The 13,504-nt window shown below is 43.5% G+C and overlaps 1 protein-coding gene across 1 annotated transcript in view; it reads right to left on the bottom strand.

The window, feature by feature from the left end:
• The window catches only part of MYO3A (myosin IIIA), a 237,467-nt gene that overhangs the window by 32,317 nt on the left and 191,646 nt on the right, over positions 1-13,504 (bottom strand). Inside the window, exons 25-29 of the mRNA XM_037837359.1 lie at positions 13,267-13,472; positions 9,495-9,606; positions 7,160-7,322; positions 5,425-5,548; positions 1,503-2,379 (exon numbers count right to left, since the gene is read on the bottom strand). Of these exons, the coding sequence (XP_037693287.1) occupies positions 1,503-2,379; positions 5,425-5,548; positions 7,160-7,322; positions 9,495-9,606; positions 13,267-13,472 (1,482 nt within the window). The remainder of the gene's footprint in view (positions 1-1,502; positions 2,380-5,424; positions 5,549-7,159; positions 7,323-9,494; positions 9,607-13,266; positions 13,473-13,504) is intronic.

Genomic DNA, 13,504 nt, shown 5'->3' with positions numbered 1-13,504 from the left:
CTGTCTGGCTCTTTTCCTCCAGGGCCCTGCTAGCCTGGATACTGAGGCGTGATCGGGGCCTGGCTCTGCTCCCCATCCCCCTCCCCCTTGGTGCTGCTGCCATCTCAGATCTTCTACTAACCACCCTCCTCCACCACCATGCATGGCCTCCCTTTGCCGCCTTCTATCCCAGTCGACTCCTGCCCTAAAACCTGGCTTCTGCCCTTGCCAATCTGCTGTGTGGCCCTTCTGCTTTTGTCCCAGGGAAGCTGGCCCCTGCCTTTGATTCTGCAGCCGCCCCTCCTCCCTTCCACCTTCCCAGCCCGGCCTCGGGTCCCTCTTTCCATCCTGGCCCCTCCTGCTCCCCAGGGCCGTCTGCCAGGCTGGGTGTCTGCCCCGCTCCCAGGTTTGGATTTCAGGTTGAGGAAAGTGATGCCCGACTGAACAGAAGCAGTCCTGTCCTCGGAGGCCTGCTGCATACTGAACTCACTCTTTCCACGCGCTTAGGAAGAGGCCAGACGCATTCATCGGTGGGATCTCTGTTGGGGTGGAGGTTGGAGATGCCTGCAGCCCACCCTGAGGGGCCAGAGTAGCTCTCGGGCTTCTCCTGGGTTCAGCCACGGTGGGGACAACATGCTGAGTTCAGGAACTCGGAGGTATTAGGGGTTTTTCTTTGAGCTAACCCATTGTGATGTTTCTTCTATTATTTGATAGACCACTGACTACGCTGGTAGCTCATGTTAATTTATGATACACATTTTAGAGCTCATCTGGTTAAAACTCTTCACTTTATATGGAGAAGATAAAGGTGACGACATGTTAAGTGATTTTTCTTAAGGGCTAACAGGGAGTAAAAGAGAGCAGGAACTGGGACCGAGATTGACGGGACCCCATTTCTGGGACCTCTCCTGGTTCTGTACTAACTTATGAGACTTCCACGAGAAGCCCAAAGCCAAGGGCTCCCTCCCTTCCCTTCTAGAAACAGAGCTGAAGCATGCCTGCAGGTGAAGACACTCTCCCACGGGGAACTGCTCTTTATGAGTCTCTGCAGTCAGGATGTAACAGGTACACTCTCACCTTTCATCGCATACATGTCCCAGTACAGGCGTATGTCTAATTTTGATACATCATTATGCCCTCTCAAACAACATTTCAGGTAGGGAGAAATCACACAGTTTAAAGGATTTGGAAAACTTGTTTTTGTTTTTTTCAGCTATAATGAAAAATACCACACACACGAAAATCTGCACTGCCAAATAGCAGAATTTTAGTAAGCCGTCTAAACCAGTCCCTAGGTCCCCTACTGCACTAGATTTCTATCCTATGTTTATACTGTTTTTATCAGAGTACATCAGCTTAAAATTAATGGCTATTTGAATAATACAACTGTTGTACATTTTGTTAAACAAAGGTATTGAGTCTCATAAAAACAGGTGAAATATATCAGATAGTAATTACTCATTTAATTCAGTTATTATACAATTCCCAGAGATTTTTACTAGTAAATAAATTTATTAACATACCTGATTCGTAAAGATTGCCAAATCGCATGTTTCATTTTCAGAGACTGCTTTTGCATCTTTGCCATCCCCCACCTTGATATTGCAGATTCCCTTATGTTTTCTGGGACAGGAGGACGAATTGGCTACTTCCGCTGTTGTTGCAACAACCTCTTGACTCTTACGAGAAGACAACAGCCCATCCTGGCCTGACAGCTGCCTCCCCTCGTAACCGTGGCATCTGCCCTGGGTGGACATGGCCGCCCTGTCTTCTTCCAGGCCCTGGGCCGCCTGCTCAGCCTGCTGCTCTCCGGCTGGGTTTCCCTCCTGGCTGCACGCCGGTGCGTGATGGGTAACCACAGACGCAGACCTCTCTTTTTCCTTGCAATCTGCATTTTGATAAACTGATCTTTGGCTGCTGGGTTCCAAAGTGTTCTTAAGAGAAGGCTGCTTGGTCCCATTCTCGGCTAGCCAGGGCCCTGCGTGGTTGGGCCTTTCTGATGTCCCCTTCCTTTCTAGACGTGCTGGTTTGGATTCTTCAGGATTTCTCCCCTCTGGGTACCTCTGAGGGTAGCTCTGGGCCATAGCATCGTCTTTCTCCACTCCCCTTACCCTGGTTTCTTCTTCCAGGTCTTTGAGATTCTTCTGTTTGAGGCTCAGTTCTGCCCAAGCATCCCCGGCCAGATGCGATTCTTGCTCAGCTTCTTCCCCATGTGCGTTATTCATTTTTTTCTGAGTTTGAAAGCTTCTGTCGTTACTCTCCACAGCATGAGGGGCTTCCTCTTTGGCTCTGAGAAGAGAGGCCTTCCCTGCACGTGTGCTTCCTCTATTATTAGGAGCCGGACTGACGGTTTCGTTAGTTGAGATGGCATCTTCTATTTGTTTCTTCTCAAAAGATTCCCTGTGTAAGACATATTGCATCTGAATATACAGCACTCAACTAAAGCTGATTACCTCTCTTGGCAATAACTACTATATAATATTGGGATAAAAGGAAAAGGAACCAAAAAAAAGAGCAAAAAAATGCATCAGTCACATCAATCAAGTGCTGCCCAAAATATTCTCTCTGGCAACAACTGTGATGGCCACACAAATCAGAAAACCAGTCTCGATTTAGAAAGAAAAACATACCAGCATTTAAATAAGCACATTTTCATTTTATTCCAGTATCAAAATCTTAGGAATGCAGTCCATTCAAAATATAGCCCCTTTGAGAACAAAGTACCTTCAGTGAAGAGATGTAGGGAAAATATATCTAGATTTGAGACCAGTAGGCAGGTCTGTTCATGAGGCTGTCACACTGTACTTTAATAAGCTCCAGGTCTACTGATCACAGGAAATGTCTTACAAAATTAAAAGGAAAGCCATGTCGCTGTTACAGTCCATGACCATGAGATTTGTCAGCCAAAATTCTGCAGTTCTTACTTTACTAATATCCTTATAAAATGACTTCCCCTTAACTGGAAGATAAGATCTTCTCTTCACCTCTTTTTTTTTTTTTTTTTCAGCCAAGGGCAAAACCTTCATAAGAGTAACACAGCCATGAAGATGGTGTTCAGGTAAAGTCCAAAAGCCAACTCCTGACACCTTGATGTGCTAATACCTCCCCCTGCTACCTGGGGGCTTTGACCCCCAAATTTTCTTCTTGGCCCAGGAAAGCCATGAGAAGGTTTGGGTCTTTTTGCAATTTGTGAACAAGGACTTTTCTTTGAGTCATTCCTGGAAATAGCTACTGGGACTCACTCATTTTTCCTAATTCCATCGGCTGCTTCTTAGCCATACTATGGCACCCCCAGGCTTATACAAGAGGCAAAACAGGATCCTCATTTTTCTATCAGGATCAGTCAGAGAATTAGGTGGGGAAACAAGAATTCCTGTAATTTTCACAAGGAGTTGTGTTTAATATGCTGAACAGCTTTGCAATAACCCCCAGAAAATGCTTATCTTTAATGAAAAGACAATCAATGTGAGACGACAGTATACAGTCCCTAACTGACGACATTGTGCAGTCCACTTACAGGTGCACTTCCCTGGTGAAACCCTGTGCATGCACTGCTCAGGGGCTCTGGTTCTTCCTGCGTCCGTTTCAGGCCTGGATTCATGCCCAGGACACCCTCCCCTGGGCCGGACGATGGCCCAGTGCTTGAGGACTCAGCACCAGCCTGGCTGATGCTCCCGGGGTCCGCCCTCTCAGAGTCCCCAGCCTGGGAAGGACTGGAGGCTTTTGCTGACATGTCCTTGGGTGGGTTATGGGACGGAACCTTCCTCCAGCTCCCAGCTGTGGGCCTCCATGTCACAGGCCAGGGGCTTCATCAGTGAAGGGTGAAGTGAAAGGGTCAGAAGTGGTGGAGGGCCGGGACCTGCAGCCTCTGAAAGAGGTGTGTCAGGCCCTCCTATTTCTGCCTCCCCCGACCCCCTCTTTCCTTCCTCAGAGCTTCCCTCGGCTCTCTGCTTGTATTTCCTTTATGTCTGACTTTGCAGTCTGCCTTCTATGACAGTTAGTCCTAGTAACATCGAATTCCCCATCCAAGGCCAAGGTCGGGACGGTTTCTCATTCACACTCGTGCTCCCTGAAGTGCACCCTGTCCCTAGCAGATGCTTAATATCTATCTGCTAAACTGAAAGGTAATCCCTGATCTCCAGAAGAAAGGCAAGTTATCTAGTGGAACATTATCCTTTCTTATTAAATTTAATAAGGACATTAAATTTAAATTCTACAAGTAATAATTTTCAGAAGTAGTAAAATTAGTCTGTCTCTCTTTCCATTGGCCACTGGAGTTCACATCGGGGTCACAGATAACACCCACCCTCCCTCTCCTGGGGCAAGCAGGTGGCCTTTTTGAAGTCTGCTGGACTAGTAACAGAGGGAACCAAATCTCTCATTTGGATCTTTGTAGGCAAAGACAAAGACTGTATATGGGGGCCTCTGAATACAAAAAGAACTGTAAACACCAAATGCCTCTGTATGTCAGATAAACACTTATGGTTTTCAAATAAGGAATGAGGTTGACTTGAGTAATGGAGTGTGGCTGAAGGCGAGGGGAAGAGATGGTAGTGAAAACAAGGGGGCTGAGACCCTTGCTGGCATTCAGGAAGAGCAGCAGGGCGTGAGGAGGATATTAGATGTAGTTGGGGGGCGGGGCTCCATGTCTTCTATCCCACTCTTTCACCCTTGGCTTGGCCAGTTCTGATGCTAAGGACGAGAGGGCTGGGCTTGGGGCTGCAGTGACTTTTATCTCCCTGGAGAACCACTTACTTGCCTTTCGATCAATTCAAGTTTCACTGCTTAGGCACAAAGTCTCGACATTTCTCTTCCTCTAAAGCTTACTTAGCAAGGGCTCCCTCCCCTGACCCCACTGAGCCCTCTGTATAATTGTACAACCGAGTTAGCCCACTGGACTAGAATCATGTGTTCGTTGTTTGTATTTCCTTCCCATGAGTCTATGAGAAATTTCAGGGTCAGGATTTTGTCCCTACTGCCTGGCTGAATTCAGGTGGGTCTGCTAACAAGCACTTGGACAGGTAGGAAGGGGGCCTCTGGGAAAGAAAGGGTGGCTGGAGGTTATGACCAAAGGACGATGGCATATTGGCTACTAAGCCTGGGGACTGTGTGGGAGAACCCAGGGACATTATTATTTACATGTGCAGGGGGACATAGTTGTGGGATATGAGGAGGGATTGGCCAGGGACCCTCAGAATTGGGAGCAGAACTGTAAAGAACAGTTTGACAGAAGCCAAGAAGACACAACTTTGAGAAGCAAAGCGTGGTCATCGGCGTGAAAGGCCAACCAACTCCCAAATAGGATAAAGAACTCAAAAGTGGCCCTGGGGTGTTCACTGACATTTGATGTATAGGTGTGAGAAGGACTGCCAGTATCATTCTCTGACCTTACAGGTTTGAAAAACTTGGTATGTCAAAATGGTGTCACAATCAACATCTCTATACCTTTTATTTTCAAAGTTTTTCTTGTAGTCAAATTCTTGGTCATGGGTCTGAATGCTTGTTCCTGCTGCGTTTTTTGAGTTAACAATTTCTTTTCTTTGTTTCTTGACTAGATGTCTTCTTGCAGCTGAAACACATAAGGCACGGAAAAGTGTTAATAATAACAAATAAAGGAACATTACTTAAATGAGTAGAAAGGAGAATTTTTTTGACCATCGATAAATGTCAAGAGGCAAATGAATTTGAAGAGCCAAAATAGAACAGATTCACAAAAAAATGAGACACATGACATTCTTCTAGATGACAAGCTATAGCAATAAAAATGCTAAAGGACTTTTAGCATTAAGGAGAATACTAGGATGGCACCAAAATGATAGAGGCGAGTTAAACTGATGGCAAAGATAAAGTGTGCTCATTTGCACACTTAATATTTTCATGTTATTTTTGCCACCCTCATCTATCTCTTCCTGGGAAGGAGCCCCTATTACCTAAAAATCTATTTTGGACCTGTCGATCAATAACCCTTAGGGTCAGATACATTTGAGGATTCAGAAATAATTGTTTTAATTTTAGAACAATAATGCAGAGCAACTATACAGTCTATAACATTACCTATGTTGGGCAGCACCCTGTAATCAAACACAGGAATATTTCTGCAGAGAAACAGAATATTTTTACTAAGTAGGATGAATAAAGGACTGCAAATAGCCTCACTTCATATGAGGCCATGTTTCACTGCCAAATGAGTTATGAAAAAGCTGTTTTTTGGAGCTTTACGAATTTTGGAATTGTGGCTAAGGGATTATATCTTAAACTCCAATGATCAGGGTTTGCATTTTGACATCTGACGGTAGTGAGAAGTTAAGGGTTTAAAATTCCAAAAGAGATGATGAGAACCCTTACTGACTGGCAGAATAGGAACATGAATCCCTTGAATATTAGCCAGCCAGTTTTCCTGCTACATCAGTGTTCCCCAGAACTCAGGTGGCAATCCAATAGTACATCATGGGATTGATTTAGTGGGTCAAATCTGGCATCTAAAAATGAGATGGATTAGGCCAGACTAGAAAATATTGGAGTACACTGTGTACAGTGTGTGTGTATATAAGGTTTCAAAGTAAAATACATTTTTTATTATGGGTGTCCGGTCAAAAAATTTTGAAAGAAATTACCAAACAATGCTAAGCTCTAAATTTAGTTTCCTATAGAAACATAGAAAGCAAAATCCAAAGTCTATTAATAAATTTTAATACAAATTTAAAGTGAAGCACGATTATAAATTATTTCTGTACAGTTGTTACAAAGAAATGGATGCCCTTTAACAAAATGAGATTTAATTAATTTGTCAAAATTCCAGCCAGTGTAACCTTTGGAATAAGATAGGAAAAATCTTATTGTCCAAGGAGTTATAATATTATGATTCTTGAGATCTATAATTAAATCAATCACCTACGTATTACACAATAGGTGAATTGTATTTCATTATTATGAAACAGAGCATTTATATAATTAAATTATTTTATGAAAAACAAAGCATTTCTTCAAATATTAAAAGTGCCAGTCACTAAAATAATCTGTTAGGGAAAGCATATCAAGGTAACACAGTCCGGAATTAAACACAACAGCTGCATAGAAATTGGAGTTTCGTATAAAAGAAGTACTATACGATTTTACTATACACCATATATAAACATACATTACGCACTGTTATATCCCGAGGATGCATCTGCGTGATTACCTGACTGTATTATTATAGCGCTCTCTTTCCTTTTCTGCTGTATTTTTAGGTACCTTCTCGAACCCAGGAATCCTCTGACACAGGCTTGAATCAAAATAAGCTTGTCGATGGTCTCCTTTCTCATTAAATTTAACTGTTCCACGTGATAATATTTAAGGAACACCTTAAAATAATTAAGATAAAATACAAGTAAAGCTAATGGGATGTAGATATGAAACATGCATGTGCTACACTTCCAAGAAATGACTATATTCTAAGTCATTTTTGATTTTGGAAGTCATTATTTCTTTGGCCTGTATATTGCTATGACATAATTGATTTTTAGGCTTGAAGAAACCCCCTCTTGGAGAAGGAAGGAGGGAAGTGGCATCAGACTGATGTACAACAGGTCACTTTAGGCTTTGTTGGATGGGCCAAGAAGGGAGGATGTTGACTTTTATCTAAATTTTAGCATCAGATGCTCTGGGCAAAGCTATTTTTTATGTTTTTTTTTTTAATAAGTTAATAATATTTCACAAATCCATTTATAAGCTAGAGGGCCATTATAATGATATGCATTAGTTATTACTAGTTATAATTATTAGTTGTGTTTACTCATCAAACATTTTATTGAGATGCACTACATAGCTTATCTGCTGGGGACTCTAAGATGAGTGAGGCAGGGAACCCTTCCTTAGGGGTTCAAGGGAGAGGGTGGAGGGCCCCAGATAGGAGAAAAGAACGACTTTCTCTTTGGAAACTATGCTTGCTATGGGAGAAAGGAGTGATGAATTTTGATAATTCTAAAATCAAAATGAATCAGAGCAACAGAGGAGCCTGAAGGCCTAGAGTTGTGCTATTCTAAGGGATTTCTGGGTTAAATAAGAAGGTTGTTTTTTTTTTTTTTTTTTTTTTTTTTTTAAAAAAAAGCTAAATTTACTAGTAAAAGTCACCTTAAAAGAAATTTACTGAATCCATTAAGAAAGTCACTTAAATTCAAATTTGACAGCTGAGTCATGAACCTGGTAACTCTGTAGAATTCTTTTAGCATTCTGTGACTTGAAAGCTTGGCATCTCAGGCAAGCAGTTAACATTATAGGCTTTGATTAAATTTAGTTTTAATTTCTTCAGGACTCTGAATGTTAATATATTTAGTCCATTCTGCTGTTGACAATTCATTTAAAAATTCAATCTGTTTAAAAAGGTCATCATTTTCTTTTGCACAGTATTAGAAATATTCCTATATTAAATATTTTATCCATCTTAATGAGTTGGAAAAGGTGAAGTGGAAAAATACAAATAGCTTTAAAATGCTACTTAAATACCAGGCAGAACTGGAATTGCAAAGGGCCTTTTTACAAGTTAAAACTCCATTTGAAGTTAGGTGTGTGTTTCAGACCATAAATCATCAGATTGCTGCCTGATGGAATTCATCTTTGTGAGCATTAAAAGAAAATCATGTGAATAAAAGACATGCCTTTATATACACACAATTTTCCCCTACTGAATATTTAAGTAAATACAGATTATTGAATATGAAGGACCTTTGGTTTAAGATTGTCATTTAAGAAAATTCTTTGAATTATAATACTAACGTATCTGAAAATTCTCTCGCACACTTCTAACCTCCGAGATCTAACTAATAACGGGTTTCTCTGCAAATGTGCAAGTTTCTATTGGTCCATTTCTGCATTGTGGCTGAGAGTGGTTATTCCCGAGTGGTCAATCTGTGGGTTCCTCTTTGCTTTAGCCTGGCTCCTTTCCCCATCCTCCCCCAGGGGTGCATTTCGAGCACCCCTAAGACATGGTACCCCTTGTCTCCATTTTGAAATGCTATGACAATGTCTGATGAACATAGAGCCATCTTTTCTCCTACCTAAGACATAACCACGTCAACATCCAAACACATATAGTGAGTCTAGCAATAATCGTTAACATTTTATTCAGGATAAATTTCAGGTATACCACAGTTTTGAAAATTAGGAAAAAAAGAAACAGAGGAATTCTCCTTGGATCATTTTCATTCTCTATTTGGTGGTGATAAGGAGAGAGACTATACCAGTCTGTTTTCAATATCATTTGAAATGATGTACTTATCATAAGTCTCATTCCTTTTTTTGAATAAAGATACACATTTCTTGAGTTTCTTGAAAGAAACCATTATAAAAAACAAAAGTTTTACATTTTGATATTGAAGGGAACCTTTAAGAATTTGAAAATTCATTCCTCTTATTTTAAGCTAGAGATTCTGTACCATAAAAAGCCATAAAACTCTCAATCACTGTAAATTATTACAGTTTAAATAAATGTGACGTAATTCCTAAAACCTTTTCTAAAAATTGCATGAGCACATTACTTTGGTTTTTCCAAGAGCCCAGTTGTCGAGGCCGGCTTTTTCCAGAATGGCGGCACAGGTGTCGGGACTGACAGGGGGATCCTCGCTGGACTTGTAGCACAGGATCGAGTACCTTGAACGGGAGAAGGGGTGTGTTAGGGGGGGCCTGGTGGGCCCCGACAGCCGTGTGCAGGGGAGAGAAGGGAGGACACTGTGTGGGACAGGGCTGCTCTCTGGGGATCCCTTAGGCGTTCTCAGAGTGACTCGGGAACAGACGGATGCAAACCCAGATGGGTCCCTGAGTGTGAAGCTGAGCACTGTGTTTAACTTCAGGGATTGCTTTCCAACACCGAACCCTGAACTCACCCTCAAAAACTCCTTCCCTTCAACCCTTCTCTGGGTGCTCAGAAGTGGAGAGATTGAAGGGGCAGAAAGCCATGGGGAAGCGTTTATGCTTTTCACCTCCACAAAAACACCAGAAGCTGATCCTGAGATTGGGCCAAGGAATTCAGTTCTTCCCAACCTTTCCACCCTGTGCCCATGCCTTCCATCAGCATTTTTTTCCCCTGAGTGATCGTGTGTTTCTCGCTGGCTGGCTTTTTTCTCTATTAGTTCAAGCCTTCAGTAATTGAGGGGAGGATATGAGTAAGAGGTTAATGCAGGAAAACTGAGAGGCCAGAGGTGCTCAGGGAAGGGGGTGAATTCAGGGGAAAAAAATCTTAAAAATCAATCAGGGTGGAGTTATCATTCTGGGTAGACTCGGGCATATCATGTGACCTCCCTAAGTATCAATTTCCTCCTCTAAAAATGAGCCCCTAGATAAAACCTCTAAGAACCAAACATATATTCCAGTCCCCCAGGTCTCACTCCATTAAATCCGCAGATGAACGGCTGCTTTAGGCTCTTTGGGGGTTCCCGGTTCCAATCTCAGAGGAAGCAGTGGGGGCCGCCTTTGCCCCGACTCTACAAACAGCCTCCGTGCACCCAGCAGCCACTGCCCCGTTCCCCGGGCCACCCCTTCAGCCCCGATTGCCCCTCAGGCATGGCCACCCCTCCCAGGCCCAGCCTACGGCCCCATCCAGCCATGTCTTCCTTCCCGATCCAGCCAGGACCTTCCCTCCTGCCCCCCGAGGGAGCCAGCCCTGCATCCTCACTCTTGTTCCTGTGCCACACGTGCTCTGCAGACATGCCAGCCCAAGCCCACCCACTGTCTGCATCTCTGCCCTCCTACGGGCTGCTGAGCACAGCCCTGAAACATCTCCCTTCCCTCGGTCAGTGGGGCCCACAGGGAGGCTCAGAAATGCTGCTGGAGGTCTGTGGCCCTTTGCCTGCCTTGGTCCCCAGGACAGCTATTGGATCCTCTCGTGGTCTTCAAGTCCTCCATCCGCCCTGCTGTCTGCCCTGCTCTCAGGAGGTGAGCTTGTCTCTGCCGGTTCCTCCCCCAACTACGAATTCACAGGCCCACTGTTGATTCTCCCCTCCTCCCTCCAAGGGCAAGTCTGTCTCCATCTGCCTGTGTTCTGGATGCCATCTCCTCGGCTCTTCTGTACGTTTTCAATCCTTAGTCTCTTCTGGCTCCTTCTGTTTGGCACAAAAATAAACCACCCCTAAGCCTCTCTCATCTGAAATGACTCTCTCTCTTCCACCAGCTTTACAGACTAGTTGAAAGATGGTTTAAAATATCTGGCTCCACTTCCCTACCTCCCATCACCCCTCAGCTACTGGAATGTTCCCTCTCTTTCTAAACTCTCGCCACAGGTGCCTCTTCCCCTGCCTGGCTCCCTGTATGCCGTGATTCCTAAACCTACATCTTGAATGCTAACTTTTTACGTGAACTGGAAACACGTTATTTCTGACGGCCTACTGCACATCCCCACCAGGCTGCCCCACAGGCATCCCACATGCAGCGAAGTTCATGATGTTTCCCTTTCTTCACTATTTCCTACTCTGTGAATGACGCCACCATTTTTTAAAAGATATGACATCTAGTTATCTTAGATCCCTCCCTATTCTTCACTGTGTATATTCAACAAGCTACAAACTCTCTGGAACCCGTATCTTTCTCTTTATTCCTATAGCTACTAATTTAAACCCATCCCTCAACACTTCCCACCTAGACTTCGGTAATTGTCTCCCTGCGGGTCACCTCCATCTCCACTGCCTCCCCTCCAGCCGACTTCCACAGCTCTGTCTGAATTAGTTTTCTAAAGTGAAAATCTGATCATGCCCCTTCCTGACTTGAGAGTCTCCAGGGACTTCCCGGGTTCTAAGCTGGGACGGCAACATCAGGCGCTACCAAAGGCCAGGCAGGGGAAAAATAAATGGGCACCGGAGTGCTGGAAAGTATGAAAGGGAAGGTCATGCCTGCCAAAAAAGTCATTCAGCTTGTTTGCCACATATGAATAGCCTGAAGCTCCCTCCTGTTCTTAACCCCGGCCTGGCTTTCCAACCTCAGCCTTGCTATTTCTGAGCTCCATGCCGCTGTGCCTTTGCATGTGTTACTTCTATGCCTATGTGCCCTTCCATCTCCATGCCTCGGGAAAATCCACTCTTTCAATATTCTAATATATCTTCAACTAACAGCTAATGGAAGAACTGACATTCTCTTTCTGACTGATAGAAAACACAGTGACTGATGTCCACTGTACTCTCTGGTATGCCTGTCTGCTTCTGCTCCATCATGTGAGCTGTGTTTGCTCCAAACCTGTTTATGCCTGTGGCACCTGATGTGACATTCAGATATATATCAAGTAAATGGATGGGACATGAGTAATGAAAGCCAAAGAGCTGTTTCTCCAAAACTGTCAAATGCTTTGGTAAAACTTCCTAAACATGAGTCTCTAAAAGACTATCACATTAAACATGGATGAGGCAAATACAAAGGATCAAGGAAAATCACAAGAATTTAGAAATATTTAGCCCTCTGTTTCACAAGTATCTTCACCTTCTTGCTTCACTTCAAGAAATTTTAAATGGAAATCCAAAAAGAGATACCATATGGGATAGTCTATGCACAAAAGAGTCAATAAGCTCCAGTTAGTGGACTTTTACTAAAAATAAGATAAAAACTTAAGCTTATATTAAAAGATTGAAAACTGAATATATGTTCGTGTGTTTAGTTAAAATATTTAAGGCATTGCATAATAAAGAATTTGGTTGGCCTTTGTCGCTGGTTCTTGGGAGGTAACTTCCAAAGCCTTGGAATTTCCTGAGTGATTGTAGTGTTGTCCCCCCCCCCCACCCCCCCACCCCCCGCAGTAGTAACCTTGAACCTCAAGCAAATCAGATAATGCTAATGAGGTGACTCAGGTTGGGGCCCAGCCAGGCCAGGATACTTCTCTGTGTTGGGGGGGTCTGTGTGCCTTGTAGGAGGTGTAGCAGCATCCCTGGCCTCGGCCACTGGGTGCCAGTAGCTCCTCTCACCACCACCTGTTGTGATGATGACAAATGTCTCCAGATACTGACAAATGTCCTTAAAGAATCACTGGGAAAGGCTGTTATCACATAGCAAGTGACAGAGCTGGGAAAGGAACCCAGATCTTCCAACAGCTCAGCTCAGCTTGGCCTCTGGGTCAAATTGCCTAAGACACGTATCCTGTGCAGCCACAGGGGAGCTCCAGGCCAGGCACAGAAACTTCCAGCCCAAGTTAACAGCTAACTTTGTTTTCAATGCATCATAATCTTTCCTCCTGGACCACCTAGATAATTCTACTTCCTGCTTTGCTTCCCATAAACCTTCTGAAGAATTTTTATATAAAATGAGCATCATCATTAAGAAAAGAAATCCTCATACCGCTTTATGAAGTTAGCGAAAAGTATCCGATGGGAATAGCCTAGCCTCCGAATTCTTGCTGTTTCGAGAATTCCTGTGTAGCGAAGCTGCAGCAGAACTTTCTCCTTGTCATATTTTCTTGCCTGGCGATCGTTATTAGGTTTGATGCAACGAACAAAATGAGGCTGTCCCACCACCATTTTAGACAACAAATCCATCAGGGAATACTATAATATGCAACAGAAATACATTTCTCAAT

This window comes from Choloepus didactylus, chromosome 5 (assembly GCF_015220235.1).
Source record: "Choloepus didactylus isolate mChoDid1 chromosome 5, mChoDid1.pri, whole genome shotgun sequence".
NCBI classification, from domain to species: Eukaryota; Metazoa; Chordata; class Mammalia; order Pilosa; family Megalonychidae; genus Choloepus; species Choloepus didactylus.
This window is presented reverse-complemented; position numbering and strand designations above follow the sequence as displayed.